Raw genomic sequence first — 16,228 nt, 5'->3', positions numbered from 1 at the left:
CCCCGGGCCCTTCCGGCACCTGATTTCCGAGCAATGCCCGGATTATCGGTCCGACCGCTCCTCTTGCGCTTTGTCATGGGAAGACCCCACAAAAACCCTCCGGGGAGCGTTAACTCCATGCCTTCTCGCTTCAGAAATTACGAGAGCAGGAGCAGCTTTTCATGCCTTTACTGCGAAACTTTCGGGGTGATTCTGATGGGTTTTTCACCGAATCACAGAATGTCCCAAGCTGGAAATGACCCCCAGGATCACCCAGCCCAGCTCCCAGCCCTGCCCAGACCCCCCAACATCCCAGCCTGGGCATCCCTGGAGCTCTGGCAGCCTCGGGGCCGTGCCCATTCCCTGGGGAGCCTGGGCAGTGCCAGCAGCCTCTGGGGGAAGAACCTTGCCCTGATGTGCAGCCTGAGCCTGGCCTGGCCCAGCTCCAGCCGTTCCCTGCCTGCTGTCCCTGTCCCAGAGCAGAGAGCGGAGCTGCCCCTCGGGAGGAGCTGCAGCCCCCCGTGAGGTCTGACCTCAGTATCGCCTTCTCTAGGCTGAATCAAACCAGTACCCTCAGCCGCCTCCCCCTTGGCCCCTCCGGACCGTCCCCATGCCCGTGTCCATCCTGTGGACGCTGTGCCGGGCTCCCCGGCGCACGAAAGGCCCACAGCGCACCGCTGCCCTGCCCTGCCGGTGCCCGCAGGTGCGGCCCGTACCAACGGCGGGGGAAACCGACACGGAGAACGCCCGCACTGCGCATGCTCGGCTCGGCTCAGCCGGCCAGGGCTATTGGCCAAGGAGTGTGACAGCGCCGCGGAACAAAGCGATCGGTGCCGGTACCGGGTGACCGGCAGGGCCGGCAGCCATCCCAGTGCGCATAGGCACGTGCCTCCGCCCCCAGGGTGGTGAGCGCATCAGCCAATCGCATAAAGAGGAAGCTGATTGGCAGGGCGCTGCGCCTATCAAACAGGGTTACGTCACGGCCGGGTGCAATTAAGCCAATAATCCATGCGGGAACTTCGGCCCCGCCCACTGGGCTTGCGCGGACCCCACCTATGAGCGGCCGTCCTTCCTGACGGGCGTGCGCCTTGTCCTATCAAGCGGGAGCCGCCAGGCCACGCCCCCGAGGCGGGCACTGGGCGGGGCCCGGCGGCGGGCGCGGCCCGGGCGGGGTCGGAGCGATGGCGGAGAGCGACTGGGACACGGTCACGGTGCTGCGCAAGAAGGGCCCGAGCGCCGCTCAGGCCAAGTCCAAGCAGGTCAACGGGGACAGTGGTGGGGGCCGGGAGCGGGGCCGGGCAGGCCGCGAGCCTGGGCTTAGCGTATTGAGGCCACCGCTCCGACTAGCGCCGCGCTCACCGCGCACCTTCGCTCTTTCCCCAGGCGATCTTGGCGGCCCAGCGGCGCGGGGAGGACGTGGAGACTTCCAAGAAGTGTGGGTATCCCGCGGGGGGGGTCCGGTCCGGTTTATGGGATGATAAGATGGGGACCGGGGGCAGCACCGGCCGGCTGAGCTGACGATCCCGAGCTGGGCCGGAACGCGCAGCCCTGGGAACCGCCGGGATGACGCCCCTGGAGCTGCCCCTTCGCTTCTGGCTGCCCAGGGCAGAGCTCTGCCTGCTTTCTGCAGAGATCTTGGAAGAGATTTTATGATCACAAAACTTAAGCTCCCCGTTTTGGCAGCTTATTTCTCTTGAGAATTTGAATGGCTGCCGATCTTCTATGGCGCTGCTCTTAAAAAATTCCTTGTTTCCTCTCTGATTTAAATTGCCGGGTTCTCTCACTGTAGGGAGGCGATTCTGATGATTAGAAATAAATAGATGATCCTTGAAGAAGATTAATCAGCTTTATTGGGACATCGAATGCTAGAGACTAATGTGAGAGAAAGGATTCAAACTAGGGCTTAAATACTGTAATACTGAGAGAAAACAATGTGGTTTTGAAGCTCAGTCTTTCAGCAAAGCTAAGTACAGCTAGACTGTACTTATGGAAGGTTTTAGAAAATTGTTTAAAAGCCAGTTACTTGTGCTGCCTCATCCCTGAGCAAGCACGATTCAGGTTCAAATACTGACCCCTCTGTACTGCAGCACAAACATGTCTGCAGCAAAGTTTGAGCATTAAGACTTGCCCTGTCTGGAGTGAAGTTCGGGTGTGGGGTAGGGAAAGGGAAGGGCTTTGCATGGCTGGGTGTGCACAGCACTATGAACAGGCCTAAGGTTATGTTCCCTGATGGGCAGGATTTGGGTGAGATCAATGTTGATGTTGGTATGTTGAAATCCTGACAGCTCCCTGGGATCCTGGGCAGCTGAGGGCTTGGAAAAAGTCCTTTGATACTTTTTGGCACAGCTCTGAGCCTTATTTTGTTTGTCCTTGGTTTTTTTTTTTTTTGTTCTTGCTTCAAATGACAGGGGCAGCAGGCCAGAACAAACAACACTTCATTACAAAGAACACAGCCAAGCTTGACCGTGAAACAGAGGAGCTGCACCATGACAGAGTTTCCCTGGAGGTGGGCAAAGTGATCCAGCAGGGCCGGCAGAGCAAGGGCCTCACGCAGAAGGACCTGGCCACGGTGAGTGGAGCACCTGCAGGTGAGGGTGGGCACCTTTCCTGTTCCCTGGTGGGCAGCTGCAGTGGGACAGTGTCATGGGCTGGAAGTTTGGGGAATGCAGCATCTCTGGTGTCTGATGTCTTGGCAGCTTCAGTTGTCTGGGGAAACTTCTGAGGTTTGTCCGTGCAGCCCTTGAGCCCCAGGTTGGAGGCAGAGCTTGTCTGTGGCTGCTGAGCTGGTGGGAGGCTGCTCCCCACTTCTCCCAGCAGCTCACACCAAGCCAAGAGGTTTGTACCATCTGGGCTTTCAGTGTTAGCAACTCCCTGCTGTATGAAGGAACAGCAATCCCTGGTGTGCCTACTCCTCCTGAAAAGGAGGGAGGTCACCAGCACTGGGACACTGCAGGGAGATGGTGGTGGAGTCAGCCTAGGAGCAACACTTTGTTATCTGTCCTGGCATAATGAGGGGCCATTCCTTATCTGTGTGAGTCCTGAGGGGCTGCTGCTGAGCCTTGGTGTGTTTAAGACTCATCCTCTCTTTTTAGAAAATCAATGAAAAACCACAAGTTATCGCTGACTACGAATCAGGACGAGCGATCCCCAATAACCAGGTCATGGGCAAGATCGAAAGAGCCATCGGTGAGTTAAGGGAGACTTCAGAAATACTGCCAGTGTTTGGAAGGGTAGTTTGGGGGAAGGTATTTGCCTTTTTCCTGTGAGGAACATTGCTGGCTGGAGTTTATCATGGGTGTGGTGCCATTAAGTCATGTTCTGATAAAACCTGGATCTGCTGACTGAACCAGAACTGGGAGCTCTTCATCTTTGTCGGCACCTTCATGCCTGTGGCTGTGCCCTGGGGACCATCCCTGTGTACTTGCCCCCAAAAGCTGTGAGATGCTGAGACCCATGGAAGCCTGATTGCACTTGTGGAAGGATTTAGTGTTGGTTTTACTCTCCTGGGCTGGTTCAGATCCCATCTGATCAGTTTGAAGTTGGTCTAGAAACTAAAGTAGGATTTTCTTGAACTCTTGTTTCCCTGCTCTCTTTCTGGATGTTTTCTTCCTTAAGGCTGAATTTGGTGGAAATATAAGTTATTGGTGAATGATTGAGTGCTGATGGTGGTGGTCTCCTTTGTCTTATTCCAGGCCTCAAACTGCGTGGAAAGGACATTGGAAAACCATTGGAGACTGGCCCCAAAGGGAAATGACAACAAAGCCTCGAAATCAGTTTGCTCAGACTGATCTGGTTCTCCTCAACCACTCTGCATATTGCCAAGCTGAACAAGAGGGTTTTAGACTTGCTTTGGGGGGAAATCTGCTGAATCTGTATCTGCTGTAAAAAGGCAACCTTAAAGAAGCAATTTTCCTGATATTTGTTTTACCTTGCTCCTTTTCAGAGATTGAGGATCTAAACCCCAAGAAAAAACCCAAACCCTGCCTCTGATTTGCCAGAAAACATGTGCGTTGTGGTGTTAGCAACATCTGATGTTAAGGCACTTAGGGTGGTGTGAAATGTGATGATTTAATGAAACAATTTGGGGGATGGGTGAGATATATTATATATAAATAATCTGGGAGAGTTGGGGCTTGATCAGAAATGATGACTCAGTCACTGTATCTCAATGAGTTGGTTTGTTCTTTCCAGCCTGTTTTAAGGAGATCTGTAATAAAGTTTGATACCCTTCAGTTGCCCAGAGGAGCTGCTGCATGTGACCAGCTGGTAGTAAATGTTGTGGCTGGGTGGGACTGGAACTGCACCACCTCTTCCTTCTGGGATTGTAATTAAAGGGACAGCTGGGGTGCCTGGGCTGAGGGCCAGCACTGTCACAGCCTTCCTGGCTGTGTCACCTCTCCCTGTGTCGGGGATGGTTCAGCTTGGCCAGCAGCCAGGGGATGGAACCAGTGCTGTGGAGGTGAGGGGAGGCTGTGGGGAGCTGGAGAGCCAGGTGGGTGCAGAGACATCAGGTGAAGCCTGAGCCTTCCTTGCCCTTCCCCAGCTCTCAGCTCTATTGGGCCCTCATTTCTGCAAGCAGGACAGGGCTGTGGGGATGGTGCTTGGCCTGACTGAGGCATCACCGAAGGGGGACCCAGCTGGGTGAGGGAGACAAGCTCTGGTCACAGTCTGGGAAAGTAGGATGTCCCTGCAGCTGGATGTGGGGGCTGGGGGTAGCAGGATACTGGTGGGCTCCTCATGCAGGGGCTGAACTGGTCTGTGTGTGGGGCTGGGTTTGGAGTTCACAGCATTCAGGTGTGAAAGCTGGGGGTGAGAGCGGGGTCCTGGGCTCGGATGTGGTGGGTGCAGGGTTGGGGTCCAGGCCCTGAGCCCAGCCTGCGCCTCAGGAACATTTTTGGGTTTCCAGTGACATTTATAAAGTGCATTCACAAAGTGTGTGGGCAGCAGGTGTGCACCAGATTTGGGAGCTGCCTGTTGCCCTCAGGGGTGCTGTGTGGTGCCCCCTTCTGCTCCCTGCTCTCCCACCCACCACTCACCCTCCCCAAAACCAGCAGAGGCACTGAGCTTCTTTCCCTGTGGGGTCTCTGTGCCCTAGGAGCTCTTGTTCTTTGTCCTGGGCATGGGAAGTGGCTCACACCCTCTGCAGCATGCACTGCTCTTCCCAGCTCTGGGGGCCAGCACCCCACACTTCACCCCCACTTCCGCAGGCCAGACCCCTGTTTGGATGAGGACAGCCACTGTGAGAACTCCCACTCCTGCCCCCTTGCCAAAGCACGGGCACATTGCTGTGTCTTGGAAGCAGAAAGTTCATGTTGCAAACAACAAAAACGCTTTTCCCGAGCACTTGGAGGTAGTGATGCCAGGGGTGTGTCCCTGTGTGGGGCAGGCTCCCTGGGTCACCCGCTCCCCGGTGCCGGGGGCAGAGAGCAGGCAACTGATGGAGCGTGGGTTCCTGTCGAGGGGTGGTCTGCCCGGGGGAGCAGGCAATTCCTGCTGCTGGCTGCTAATTTCAAGACTCATCCTCCTCCCTTGGAGATATAATAACCTTGTCCTGAAAAGAAAGGTGAGTGCTGACAAATGTGGGCTGTCTGCTGTGAAACACCAGGATTTCTTCCAGGCTGCAGTGAGGACAATCTGTGTGCCAGCCTCCTGTGACCCTGGCGGAGGCACCAAACCCCCAGTGCACCCAAGGGGCTCCATGATTGTTGTTGGAGTCCATGCTGGGGCTGGTGGCTCTGCTGCAGATCTCATGGCACCAGATCTGTCCAAGGACCCTGCAGCTTAAGCAACCTTGCACTAATTTGAGTGCTGGCTGAGTGAGGATGAGCTGGGTTTGCCAGACCCCCTTCCCACAAGACTCTGGGGTGGGAGCACACTCAGCTCTTTTGGGAGCAGCTGCCTGGTGGCAGCAGCACTTTTAGGTCAGTCCTACAGCTCGGGTCACTTGTTTGTCAACAAGCAGATAAGAGGCAGAGCCCTTTGCACCTCCCTGTCGCGTTGGCGGAATGTGGGATCAGGGAGAATCTGCTGGCATTTGCTGAGCTTTTAGGAAAATGCTGTTTTGGCACAGCTGGGGTAACCAGGGCAGTCCTTCACCCTGTCCTTACATCTCGGAAGGTGATGTTGTCGAAGCCCTGGGGCCTGGTGCTCTCTGTCGGTGTCTTGCTCGCCAGCTCTCGCTGTTTCAGCCAGTACCAGCCCCCAAGAGCCACAAGCGCCACGATGACGAGGGCTAGGAGCAGACTGAGCACCACCTCTGTCACAAAACTGCCGGGGGGTTTCTCTGCAGGGGGAGGAAATGCTGTCAGGCTTGACCCACTGCCCAGACAGCTGCCTCCAGCCTCAGCCCAGCACGCTGGGCAGCTCTGGGTTGCCCTGTCAGAGCCAGAACTGCCCCCCCACCCCTGCACCTTCCACTGGACTCTCTGGGCTGGAATGGCAGCCCACCCTGGCGCTGTACACGATGTCATCCAGTGCCACTGTCCCCTCCATCGGCCACCTCCATGTGGTGATCTCAAAGCTGATCTGTGGAGGAAGGTGGGATCTGGGGGGCTGATGCACCCCCGGAGACACCCTGCACCCCAGGGTGGCCCCACTTACCTGGAACTCACTGGGGCTCTGCACCGGCACCACGGCACCCTGCCAGCCCCGGCTGCGGTGCCCTGCCACGCTCCACACCGTGCGCTGCCCCGCGGCGCCCTGCAGTGTCACCCGCAGCTCCCCACTGCCTGCAAGGAGGGGACACAGGCGTCTTGGGGTCACAGCTGCCCCGAGCCCACAAGAGCCACCCTCTACAGGGATGGCAGCAGCCAGAGGGAATGGGCCATCGCCACTGCCCAGCTAGAGCTGAAGCAGAGTGTCCGTGGTCTACAGGTGGGGACGACTGAGGCCCCCACTCCCATATGTGAGACCCAGGGACAGCACCTCCTCCCCGCCCCTGCAGTGCTCACAAAGGTGCTCTGGGATGTCCATGTGGTACCAGAAGCGCAGGCAGGAATCGGTGGCCACGGGCAAAGGTGGGCTCTCCAGCAGGGCACTGGTGCCCCCAGCACCCAGCACGCTGGTGTCGAAGTGCATGTAGTGACCTGGGTGGGCAGCGACAGAGTGCAGGGTGTCACTCAGTTCTGCACCCATTTGTCCCACCCTGCTTGTCCCACTCTTCCCCAAAATGCCCAGAGTGATGCCCGGAGAATGGCACAAACCAGCCCTGCACCTCACTGCCCTTGGGGCTGAGCTGCCCCTCCCAGGCGAAAAGGGGACAGGGATGCTGTGGAGCCAGGCCTCACAGGGTGTATTGGACTGACTCCATCCATCCCCAGCTCCTCTTCCTCACTCTGGCCATGCCAGGGTGCTGAGGCAGGGATGGATGTTTCCTACCATTCCTTGTGCCCAGGGTGTGATCCTGCTCAGGGCCGGGGTACTTGGCCAGGGTGATCCCATTCTTCCAGCCCCAGGCAAAGCTGTGCAAGCGGGGGTTGGAGGGGCTGCTCCAGCCACAAGTGTCCTGCTCGAAGTCACAGGATGCTGAGAGGAAAGCAGGGCTGTGAGACACCCAGTGCTACCTGGCTGGAGATGGGGCACCTGGGTGGTACACACTTGCCCCAGCTTTGGGCCAGGCCAGGCGCAGGGCTGTCCCCATCCCCGTGGCTTACATGCCCCCACAGGATGTCCCATCCTCCCCCTCTGATCCACAGTGCCCCTGTGGGGGGGGGGTCTCACCTAGTTCAGGGCAGGCTCCATCCGACACATGCAGGTCGTCCAGTGCAATGTATCCGTGGTCACCCCCAGCTCCCACTGCCTCAAACACCACCTGGGCAGGGTGACATGCTGAGGCTGGCAGCCTCCAAACACCCCTCATCACCTCACGGTGCCCCCAGCACCCTGCCTTGTCTCACCTGCCAGTCGCCATCGGGCTGGACAGTGATGTGGCCGCGGTGCCAGTTGTCCCCTTCCATGGTGCTAATGCTCAGAACCTTCCTCCTCGCCCTGCTCTGCTCCACATACACCCCGAGGGAGCCTGCCCAGGGCACCCAACATGGAGGAGGGGTCCAGGGCTGTGCCACATGGGGCCCCCACCCTCCTGGAGGTGCCCCCAGGGGTCTCAAGGCAGGTGGTGCTCACCTGGGGTCCCAGTGCTCAGCTGGTACCAGAAGGCCAGGCACTGGGCAGACAAGGAGGGCTGGTAGGGCTGGGAGGTGAGGGTAGCCACGTGCCCTGCAGGCAGGAAGATCCTGCCCATGTTCACCACCATGTAATGGCCTGGAGGAGAGATGCCTCTGTGCTGTGACCCCTGCCCAGCCCTGCTGGGGAGCACCAGGGGACAACTGGGGCTGGGTTTTCCCCCCAGGTCAAGGAGTCTCCCCAGATTGGGAATCTTCCCAGGATTAGGGAGCCCTGGGGCTGGGAGACCGCATTTGGGGAGCTCCAGGGTTGGGAAGCCATGTGCAGTATTGCCTTCTGCTCATCCTAGGGAGGTCAGGGCAGGCATGACACGGGGAGAGCAGGCAGGGCTGGTGTGGGGTGCAGGCAGGACACTCAGAGCAGGCAGGGGGGGACACTCAGTGCAGCAGGGGAGCAACAGAGCTGCCACAGCCCCATACCTGTGGCAGTGCCGGTGGTGTGGTCAGCCACAGGGCCAGCGGTGGTGCCAGTGCTGTTGCTCTGTCGCTGCCAGGTGCCCTCTCCACTGGCTGCCAGCCCACAGCCCTCGGCCTCGAAGGAGCAGGAGAGCTCGGCCCCACAGGGTCCCGCTGTCTGTGCGATATCATCCAGCCCCACGTCCCCCAGGAAACCATCACGCAGCACCTCGAAAGCCACCTGCCCCCAGGCAGCGGTGTCAGACACGCTGTGCCTTGCTGGTCCCAGGGACATGGGGGGGCCTGGTCCTCACCTGGTACCGCTGCTGGCCCGTGGCAGGCAGTGTTGCCCATGCCCGGTGCCAGATGCTGCCCTGGGTTCCTCGGCGGGTCCACAGCACCACCTCCTCCCCTCCCTCTGGCCACAGCTTAAGGTTCAGGGTACCTGGGCAGAGGGGGGTGTAGGGGCAGCCATCCCACAGCCCTTGAGGACCCCGCTGTCCTCAGAGTGGAGCTGGCTGGGCAGCCCTGGGAGGATGCCATGGGGCACGCACCAATTTGTGGGCCAGCCAGGCGATACCAGAAGGAGAGACAGCGTGGGGCAGTGGCTGGCTCCTGGCGGGAGGTGAGGAGCTGGGCCCGCTGCCCATGGCTCCATGGCACAGAGGGGTCCACGGACAAGAAGTAGCCTGAATGTTTGGGACAGCCAGGATGGAGGGATCATGATGTGAGTGTTCCACATCACCCACAGCCCAGATCTGGGGTGCTCCCAGCTGCCCTAGGTGAGCTTACTCCGTAGGTGTGGGGCTGCTGGAAGTGCACAGGGCATGTCATGGCCATGGGGATTGAAGGCCATGGGATGCCCTGGGCTCCTGGGTTCCCCCAAAGAGCAACCAGCCCCTTACCTGAGCCAGTGGTGTGGTCAGAGCCCTGTCCCTGCCCCATGCTGTGGACCCATTTGAAGTCACTGGACAGATCCTGGTACCAGCCACACATGCCCCTCTCAAAGTTGCAGGACAGCTCTGGCCAGAGAGAGGTGACAGTGTGGAGGTGGAAAGGGGTAAGGCATCACAAAAGCAAATGGGTCCCCCAAACACCCCTTTTCCCCTGCTTCCCTGCCCCACTCCCCAGTTTTACCCTACACAGGGGTCCAAAGCCAAGGCAGGATATGTGCTTGGCCCTGGCTCTTGGCCTTCTGCACCGTGGTCCTGTTCTTGGACAGAGTGACAGCCACCAGGCAGCCCCCATGGAAAGGGTCTGGGGTTACCCTCCTGCCCACACACCCCTGGCCGTACCTGCAGCTGTGGGTGACACCACATCGAGGTAGCACTGCTCGAATGTCACGTTGTCAACACTGACACTCGCTGAGCTCTGGAGATCCACCAGTGCCAGCAGCTCGACCTGGGGGCAGCAGCCATGAGCCCAGGGTGCCTGGCAGCACTGGCACTTGCCACTGAAAGCCCCCCAGGCTGGTCCCTGTGCATCCAGAACACCTGGAAGGGCCGGCTTCTCTCTCCCAGTGGGACACGGACATGACCCCCAGTTGTGCTGCCACGACCTTGTGCCTGCCAGGCCAGCTGGGTGGTGCCAGTGGTGTGATCTGTGACACTGATGGCGAGGAAGCCTGGAACAAGAGGTGGTGCAGAGGCTGTGGGTACCCAAAACCCCTGGCCACCCTGTGGGAGCCCTCCATGGCACCAGCCCGTGGTCACAGGGTGCAGGGACACAGACAGCGACACGGACACCCCAGCTCCAGGATGATGTGATGGGGCAAAGCAGGGTTGGCAGAGGCAGCAAAGGCAGGTGGGTATGGGAGGTCTGGGGGCAGGAAGCAGGCAGGGCACTCTGGGGGTGGGCAGAAGTTACCTTGGGGGTCACTGTGGATGTGGTAGCTCATCTCCACGGTGCAGGCAGGGCCAGAGGGGCCCAGCGGAGGCGATCGTGCCTTCGCAGGACCCATCATCTGTCCTTCTCCTGTCTGGAGGGCCAGGAAAGTCCCTGGGCACAGAAACACTCTGTGAGGTGAGGTCTGGGGTCTCACATCACTGGTAGCACCCCCAGCCTAGCATCCTGCCTGCCCATCATCCCCATTGTGCTGTGGCACCCACTGGGGGGCCCTGCTCTGGGGGCTCCCGTGGTGCTGAGCACTGAAGAGCATTGTCTGGGTGGTGAGAACAGCCTCACCTGTGAGGAAGATGTCAGATTCAGGGACCTTCTGCAGACCCCAGCGCAGCCGCCCCACGCTGACGTCATGCCAGCCTCCAGTCCCTGACTCGAAAGTTGTTGTCCCTGAAAAGTCAAAGAATTCCAGAATCCCAGACTGGTTTGGGTTGGAAGGACCTTGAAGTTCATCTCATTCCATTCCTCTGCCATGGGCAGGGACACCTTCCACTATCCCAGGGTACTCCAAACCCTGTCCTGTCAGCCTTGGACACTTCCAGGGATCCAGGGGCAGCCACAGCTGCTCTGGGCAACCCAAAACTCCAAGCTCAGTCTTCCCAGGCCACTGTTCTCCCAGGACACTCATGTGCCAAGGGTGACTGGTCCCCTGCACTGCCGGGGCACTGGTGTGGGTGCCTGCCTTGGCTCTCACCACAGTGCTTCTCGTCGGAGCCATCAGCGCACGTGGCAGCGAAGTCGCAGGCCAGCTCTGCGGCAATGCAGTCCCCATTGTCACAGGCCACCTCATCTGCTGCGCAGGGGCTGGCATCTGCCTGGCGTGGCAGCATGACCAGAGGCTTCTCTGATGGTGAAGCACCCCAGGATGGAGAGCAGTGGTGAAAGGGCCCAGCAACAGCATCAATGTCAGCCCTTCAAACCGTTGTCCCTTGTCCCCAAGCATCTCCCTGGCTCTCCATTTCCCCCATCCCATCCCATCCCAGCCCATCCCATCCCATCCCAGCCCATCCCATCCCATCCCATCCCATCCCAGCCCATCCCATCCCATCCCAGCCCATCCCATCCCAGCCCATCCCATCCCATCCCAGCCCATCCCATCCCATCCCATCCCATCCCAGCCCATCCCAGCCCATCCCATCCCATCCCATCCCATCCCATCCCATCCCATCCCAGCCCATCCCATCCCATCCCATCCCATCCCATCCCATCCCAGCCCATCCCAGCCCATCCCATCCCATCCCAGCCCATCCCATCCCATCCCATCCCATCCCATCCCAGCCCATCCCATCCCAGTTCCCACCAGCTGAAGGGGACCCAGGGCCTAGTAAGAGATGCTTGTGTGACACATTGTGACACAGAGAGTGTCACGGCCACAGGATAAAGATACCAGCACCCCAGGGCAAATGTTTGCTGTGCTGCACCCAGGATGGTCCCTGTGATGAGCAGAGGGACAGGCAGACCACGTTGGGGGTCCTTTAGGCACAGTGCCATGGGCACAAGACACCTGGGACAGCTGCCCACTGGAGCAGGGTGAGGGACACTGCCCACCAGCTCACCCTGCTCCTTCACACAGCCCTGAGACAGGATCAGGTCATCAATGGCCACGGTCCCCCCACGGCCAGCCACCCCCTCAATCAGCACCTGCAGGGAAGCACCATGTCAGCAACATCAGCCAGGGGTCCTGCACAGTATGAGGGGGATTAGGGTGACACCAGGGAGCCATGGGATGGGGAGAGCCAGAACCTGTCACAGACTGACACATGTTCTCCCCAGGAAGGGACTCAGTGGGAGCAGGGCGATGCCGTGGTTGACAGGGGGGCACAGCGTGGGCTGGCATGGCCACGGTGGGCTTGGGGGTGGTGCTGCCCCTGTACACAGCTGTGGTCCCCGACCCCGGGGTCAGCCCAGCTCCCCCCAGCACAGCACCAGCCCACCTTGAAGGGATCTGTCACGTTAAAGTCCACTCTCTCCCGGACCCAGCAGCTGCCCAGGTCTCCTGTCCTTTCCCTCATCAGATGCTTGGTAGAGTTGGTCACGTAGAAGATGCTGAGGTTGCTGGTGGCTGAGCCATGGAGGTGGCAGTACAGCACAAGCTGGGGATGGGGAGGAGGATGAACCCTCAGGGCAGGGGCACAGAGCCTCCTGCATCCAACAGAGGGGCTGTAAGATACCCCAGAGCTCCCAATGGGCATCAGAGATGTCACCTAACCACCCTCAGAAACCTGATGCCCATCCTCAGCGAGGGCCAACCACAGCCCCAGCCCTACATGAGGGGCTGGGTTCCAGAGCTGGGAACCCTATCTCCCATCACCACTATGCCCACATAAGCTGAGACATGAGGTCCCAGCTGTGACTCACAGAACAGGAGTTGGTGGCTTGGAAAGTGGGGCTGCTGAGCTGAGCTGTGCCACCACCCCGTGCAGTGAGGCCGCTGCCCACATGGAGAAAAAAACCTGCAGGAGATGCTGGGGCTGAGTGGAGCCAGGCAAATGTGTGGGCGCAGGACACCCCTGTCCTGGCACAGCCTTGAGCAGAGCCCAGGCATGTGTCACCTCAGGGCACATCCACGTGCAGTGGGGCTCTGCTGGTGCCCACCACGTACCAGCCCTGCTGCTGTTGCTGTGGTCCCGAGTGGGAATGCCATAGGAGGTGCCCAGGTTCAGGCTCGTGTTCCTGCCCCACGCTGGTGACCCGGCTGCTGCCTCCCAGCCACAGAGATCGCGGTCAAAGGAGCAGCGGGTGAAGTTCTCTGTGAGAAAGGACAGCAGTGACCCAGAGACCGGGGTCGCAGCCCTCTCTTGGGCAGGTAGGTCTCTGCAATGGGGCTGGGCTGATGCCACCCCTCTGCAAACCCTCAGGGTCATTTTGCCCTCTGGCGTGGGGCAGAACTGCCAGCCCAGAGCTCAGCTTTGCCCCACCAAGGCAGACCCTCAGCCCATCCGCAGGACTCGTCCCCGGGGCCACGGGTGCTCACTGCACTGCGCCGCGCCCTCGTCCGAGCCGTCCCCGCAGTCGTAGGTGCCGTCGCAGAACCGGCTCTGTGGCAGGCAGGAGCCGCGGGGGCAGCGGCTCTCCTGAGCCCCGCAGACCTGCTGCCCGACCCCTGCCGCGGGGGGACACACGTCAGACAGCGGCTGGTCCCACAGGGACATGGCGAGCGCTCCCACATCGCTCCCTGGGGTGGCTCAAGGAACGGGTTTTCACTGCCCACCTCATGCTCTGGCCAGGGCACAGTGCCCCAAGACATAGCGAGCAATGGGAGAGTTCCCCCGGGCTTTGCACCCCACCCAGTTCCCCCAAGATCCCAGTTCACGTCCCAGCAGATGTGGGACTCACCTGGTAAGCCACAGTTCCTGAACATGATGTCATCGAGTGCCACCTCTGCCCCGCAGGTGGGTGGTTGTGTCAGGGAGAAGATGAGCTGTGGTGGGAGGATGGGGATGGCATCAGCTGGGTCTCAGAACATCACCCAGCTCCTCTGGTCCCAGCCTGGGTACCAACACTGTCTCACCTGGAACTGCTCCGTGATCCGGCCGGGGTAGGCAACCAGCTGGTGCCAGCCCTCACTGCAGTGCCTGGGGCTCTGCCACAGCCCCACCACCTCGTCCTTGTGTGCCACAGCCAGGCGCAGCACCGGCTGCTCTGTCTGGTTCTGCCCTGAGGGAAGCCCCAAAAGTGCCCTTGGTATGGGGCATCCTGGGGTGCCCAAAGGAACAAATGGAGCCTCACCAGATCTGGGGGCAGGAGCTGGGACCCCCAGGTCCCACCAGCTCTGTGTGTGGAGCGTGGAAGAGACAAACAGGATGGAAAGGACTCATCTCAAGGTACTGATGGCTCGGTCCTTGACAGAGGGGCAGATGGCCCCATCCCTCCCCGCTGCCCCCCATCCTCACTGCCCAGTAGCTGATGCTGCCTGTGCCCACCTTGGGTGTGCTCACAGCTCCCTGAGAGGTGATACCAGGCTCTGATCTCACACGTGGCAGCTGCTTCCCGCATCTCTGGTGACCTGAGCCAGGCTGTGGCCATGGTCTTTGCTGGGGGGAACATGGTCATCAAGAACCAACCTGGGGAGGGCAGAAAGCAGAGTGGGGGCTGCAGCCCCATGCCAGCACTACTCCTGCCCCTCCATGTGTCTGCTCTGTCCCCTGCACCTACAAGGATGGATGATTTGCTCCCCCAAGTCCAGGGCACCCATAGCCCAGTGGAGTGGTGCTGTGGGTGCCCAGAGGCTGCTCACCAAGCAGCTCCCACTTACCCAGGTCAGTGCCCATGGTGTGGTCTGAATGAGGCCCCACACCCCACATGGCCAGGCTGGCCCGGCCTCGCACCCATCCATATGTCGAGGTGCCCACGTCCTGCCAGCCACAGTCACTGTCCTCAAAGTCACAGGTGAAGGGGGTGCCCAGCACTGCTGAGCCCCGTAAGTACCCTGAGGGTAGGCAGATGGGGGGGGTCAAGGCAGGTTTGAGGCCACCCTGGGGACCTGTGCCCACCCCAGGGAACTGCACCCACCCTGGGGGGCTGCACCTACCCAGGGGACCTGTGGATCCCGGGCACACAGCCTGGGATCCTGCACCCACCTGACAAACTCACCTGCACCCAGGCGACTGGTATTCACCCTGGACACCTGCACAAGGGACCTGCCCCTAACCCCTAGATCTGCACCCACCTTGGTGCCCATCTTGAGGGACCCTGCACCCGTCCTGGGCACCCACAACACCCCCCCACTACACAGCCTGCTCTCACCCCAGGAGCAGGGCCTGAGGGTGGGTCTGGGGGCCTGGGGAGTCTGGGCACCCACCACACTGGTTCTCATCTGAGCAGTCGCTGCAGTCACAGACAAAGTTGCAGAGCTGCTTAGCCACGCTGTTGCAGCTGTTGAGGACAACGGACCCACTGGGGAGGACGGCTGTGGCTATGGGAGAGACAATAGGGCTGAAAACGCTGCAAGGAACCAGGCAGGGTGCACAGCAGGTGACGGAGGGCACGCATGACCTGCATGTGACATTTGCCTGGGGATCTCGGTTTGGGACCCTGCCGGGGCAGGTACTGTGCTCCCAGTGGCATCTTCCCCTGGACAACCCCCCCAACTCTGTCACAGCACCCTACATCCCTCACACTGCCACCTCCCACCGTCAGCCTCGGGGTGCCAGAGCCTGCCGGGGCACTGACTCTGCTATATTGCACCCGTGCTTCGAGTCCCAGCCCCCTTTTGGGAAGAAACAGGAAAATCTGGGCATTTTCTGGCCCACGCTGAACAAAAGCCATTGGTGATCCCCAGCCCGGTGCTGGGGGCTCCAGCACCCGCTCGCCCTGGGAACCCCGGGCTGACTTCACCAGCAGAACCCAGTGGGCTGTACCTGCCCTGGCCCCCAGTGCTGGGGCAAACTGCTGGGGAGCAGCAGAGCAGAGCAGCCAGCACGGGGGTCCCTTCCCTCCAGAGACACAACTCCCCCGTCCCTGTCGGCAGAGCTCACCCAGCAGCACCAGGAGGGCCAGCATCGCCTGCCCGCCTGCAGCCATCCCGGCCACCGCGACGGTAAAACGGAGCTGCGAGAGGCCACACCGTCAGCCCCGGGCTGGAATGTGCTCCCCAGGACCTGCCTGCCTTGGACTTCAGCCCCGCTGTTATCACTTTCCTGGCCGGGCAGCAGGTTTATGGCGAGGCTGGGACAGTGCACTGCAATCCTGTCAGCAGCACCACCGGCACCACAACAGGGGCTGGAGCCAGGTGCCCCAGGGAGACCTTTGACTTTTCCCCGCTGAACAGCTCT

General features: G+C 60.3%; 2 protein-coding genes across 3 annotated transcripts; one reads left to right on the top strand and one right to left on the bottom strand.

Annotated features, from left to right (window-relative positions):
• Nucleotides 1–1,091: 1,091 nt before the first annotated feature.
• On the top strand, nucleotides 1,092–4,211 carry EDF1 (endothelial differentiation related factor 1). The gene is made up of 5 exons (XM_005527133.3): nucleotides 1,092–1,238; nucleotides 1,363–1,414; nucleotides 2,388–2,548; nucleotides 3,072–3,165; nucleotides 3,672–4,211. The coding sequence occupies exons 1-5, from the start codon at nucleotides 1,161–1,163 to the stop codon at nucleotides 3,731–3,733; spliced, it is 447 nt and encodes a 148-aa protein (XP_005527190.1). The 5' UTR covers nucleotides 1,092–1,160; the 3' UTR covers nucleotides 3,734–4,211.
• Nucleotides 4,212–5,430: 1,219 nt separating this feature from the next.
• Nucleotides 5,431–16,019, bottom strand: MAMDC4 (MAM domain containing 4). Of its 2 annotated transcripts, XM_088065816.1 has the most exons (29): nucleotides 15,932–16,019; nucleotides 15,256–15,369; nucleotides 14,710–14,883; nucleotides 14,378–14,518; nucleotides 13,966–14,111; nucleotides 13,791–13,875; nucleotides 13,429–13,557; nucleotides 13,057–13,203; nucleotides 12,813–12,907; nucleotides 12,389–12,547; nucleotides 12,011–12,095; nucleotides 11,149–11,298; nucleotides 10,740–10,844; nucleotides 10,422–10,553; nucleotides 10,049–10,179; nucleotides 9,851–9,956; nucleotides 9,461–9,577; nucleotides 9,110–9,244; nucleotides 8,870–9,000; nucleotides 8,580–8,796; nucleotides 8,101–8,238; nucleotides 7,875–7,996; nucleotides 7,699–7,789; nucleotides 7,357–7,503; nucleotides 6,930–7,064; nucleotides 6,580–6,707; nucleotides 6,390–6,504; nucleotides 6,087–6,262; nucleotides 5,431–5,530 (listed from the first exon to the last, which is right to left on the bottom strand). In XM_088065816.1, exons 1-29 carry the CDS (start codon nucleotides 15,975–15,977, stop codon nucleotides 5,489–5,491), a joined length of 3,639 nt encoding a protein of 1,212 aa, XP_087921942.1. In that variant the 5' UTR covers nucleotides 15,978–16,019; the 3' UTR covers nucleotides 5,431–5,488. The 2 variants fall into 2 exon arrangements, with proteins under 2 accessions (XP_087921942.1, XP_087921943.1); XM_088065817.1 differs by lacking the exon at nucleotides 13,429–13,557.
• Between the last annotated feature and the right edge of the window lie 209 nt (nucleotides 16,020–16,228).

The sequence above is a fragment of the Pseudopodoces humilis genome, chromosome 22 (genome assembly GCF_049639895.1).
Source record: "Pseudopodoces humilis isolate 2021_Gansu_Grassland_sample_001 chromosome 22, ASM4963989v1, whole genome shotgun sequence".
NCBI classification, from domain to species: domain Eukaryota; kingdom Metazoa; phylum Chordata; class Aves; order Passeriformes; family Paridae; genus Pseudopodoces; species Pseudopodoces humilis.
Note: the sequence above shows the minus strand (reverse complement) of the source record. Positions and strands in the feature narration are given on the sequence as shown.

What these genes read in the sequence shown, in the direction of transcription:
- EDF1 (XM_005527133.3), top strand. Translation starts at nt 1,161, where the DNA reads ATGGCGGAGAGCGACTGGGACACGGTCACGGTGCTGCGCAAGAAGGGC. An exon ending in CGTGGAGACTTCCAAGAAGT is followed by an intron (nt 1,415 to 2,387) that starts GTGGGTATCCCG and finishes TTCAAATGACAG; the next exon opens with GGGCAGCAGGCCAGAACAAA. An exon ending in CAAGATCGAAAGAGCCATCG is followed by an intron (nt 3,166 to 3,671) that starts GTGAGTTAAGGG and finishes GTCTTATTCCAG; the next exon opens with GCCTCAAACTGCGTGGAAAG.
- MAMDC4 (XM_088065816.1), bottom strand. Translation starts at nt 15,977, where the DNA reads ATGGCTGCAGGCGGGCAGGCGATGCTGGCCCTCCTGGTGCTGCTGG. An exon ending in GAGCTGTGAGCACACCCAAG is followed by an intron (nt 14,112 to 14,377) that starts GTGGGCACAGGC and finishes GGCTTCCCTCAG; the next exon opens with GGCAGAACCAGACAGAGCAG. An exon ending in AGAGCCCCAGTGAGTTCCAG is followed by an intron (nt 6,505 to 6,579) that starts GTAAGTGGGGCC and finishes CTTCCTCCACAG; the next exon opens with ATCAGCTTTGAGATCACCAC.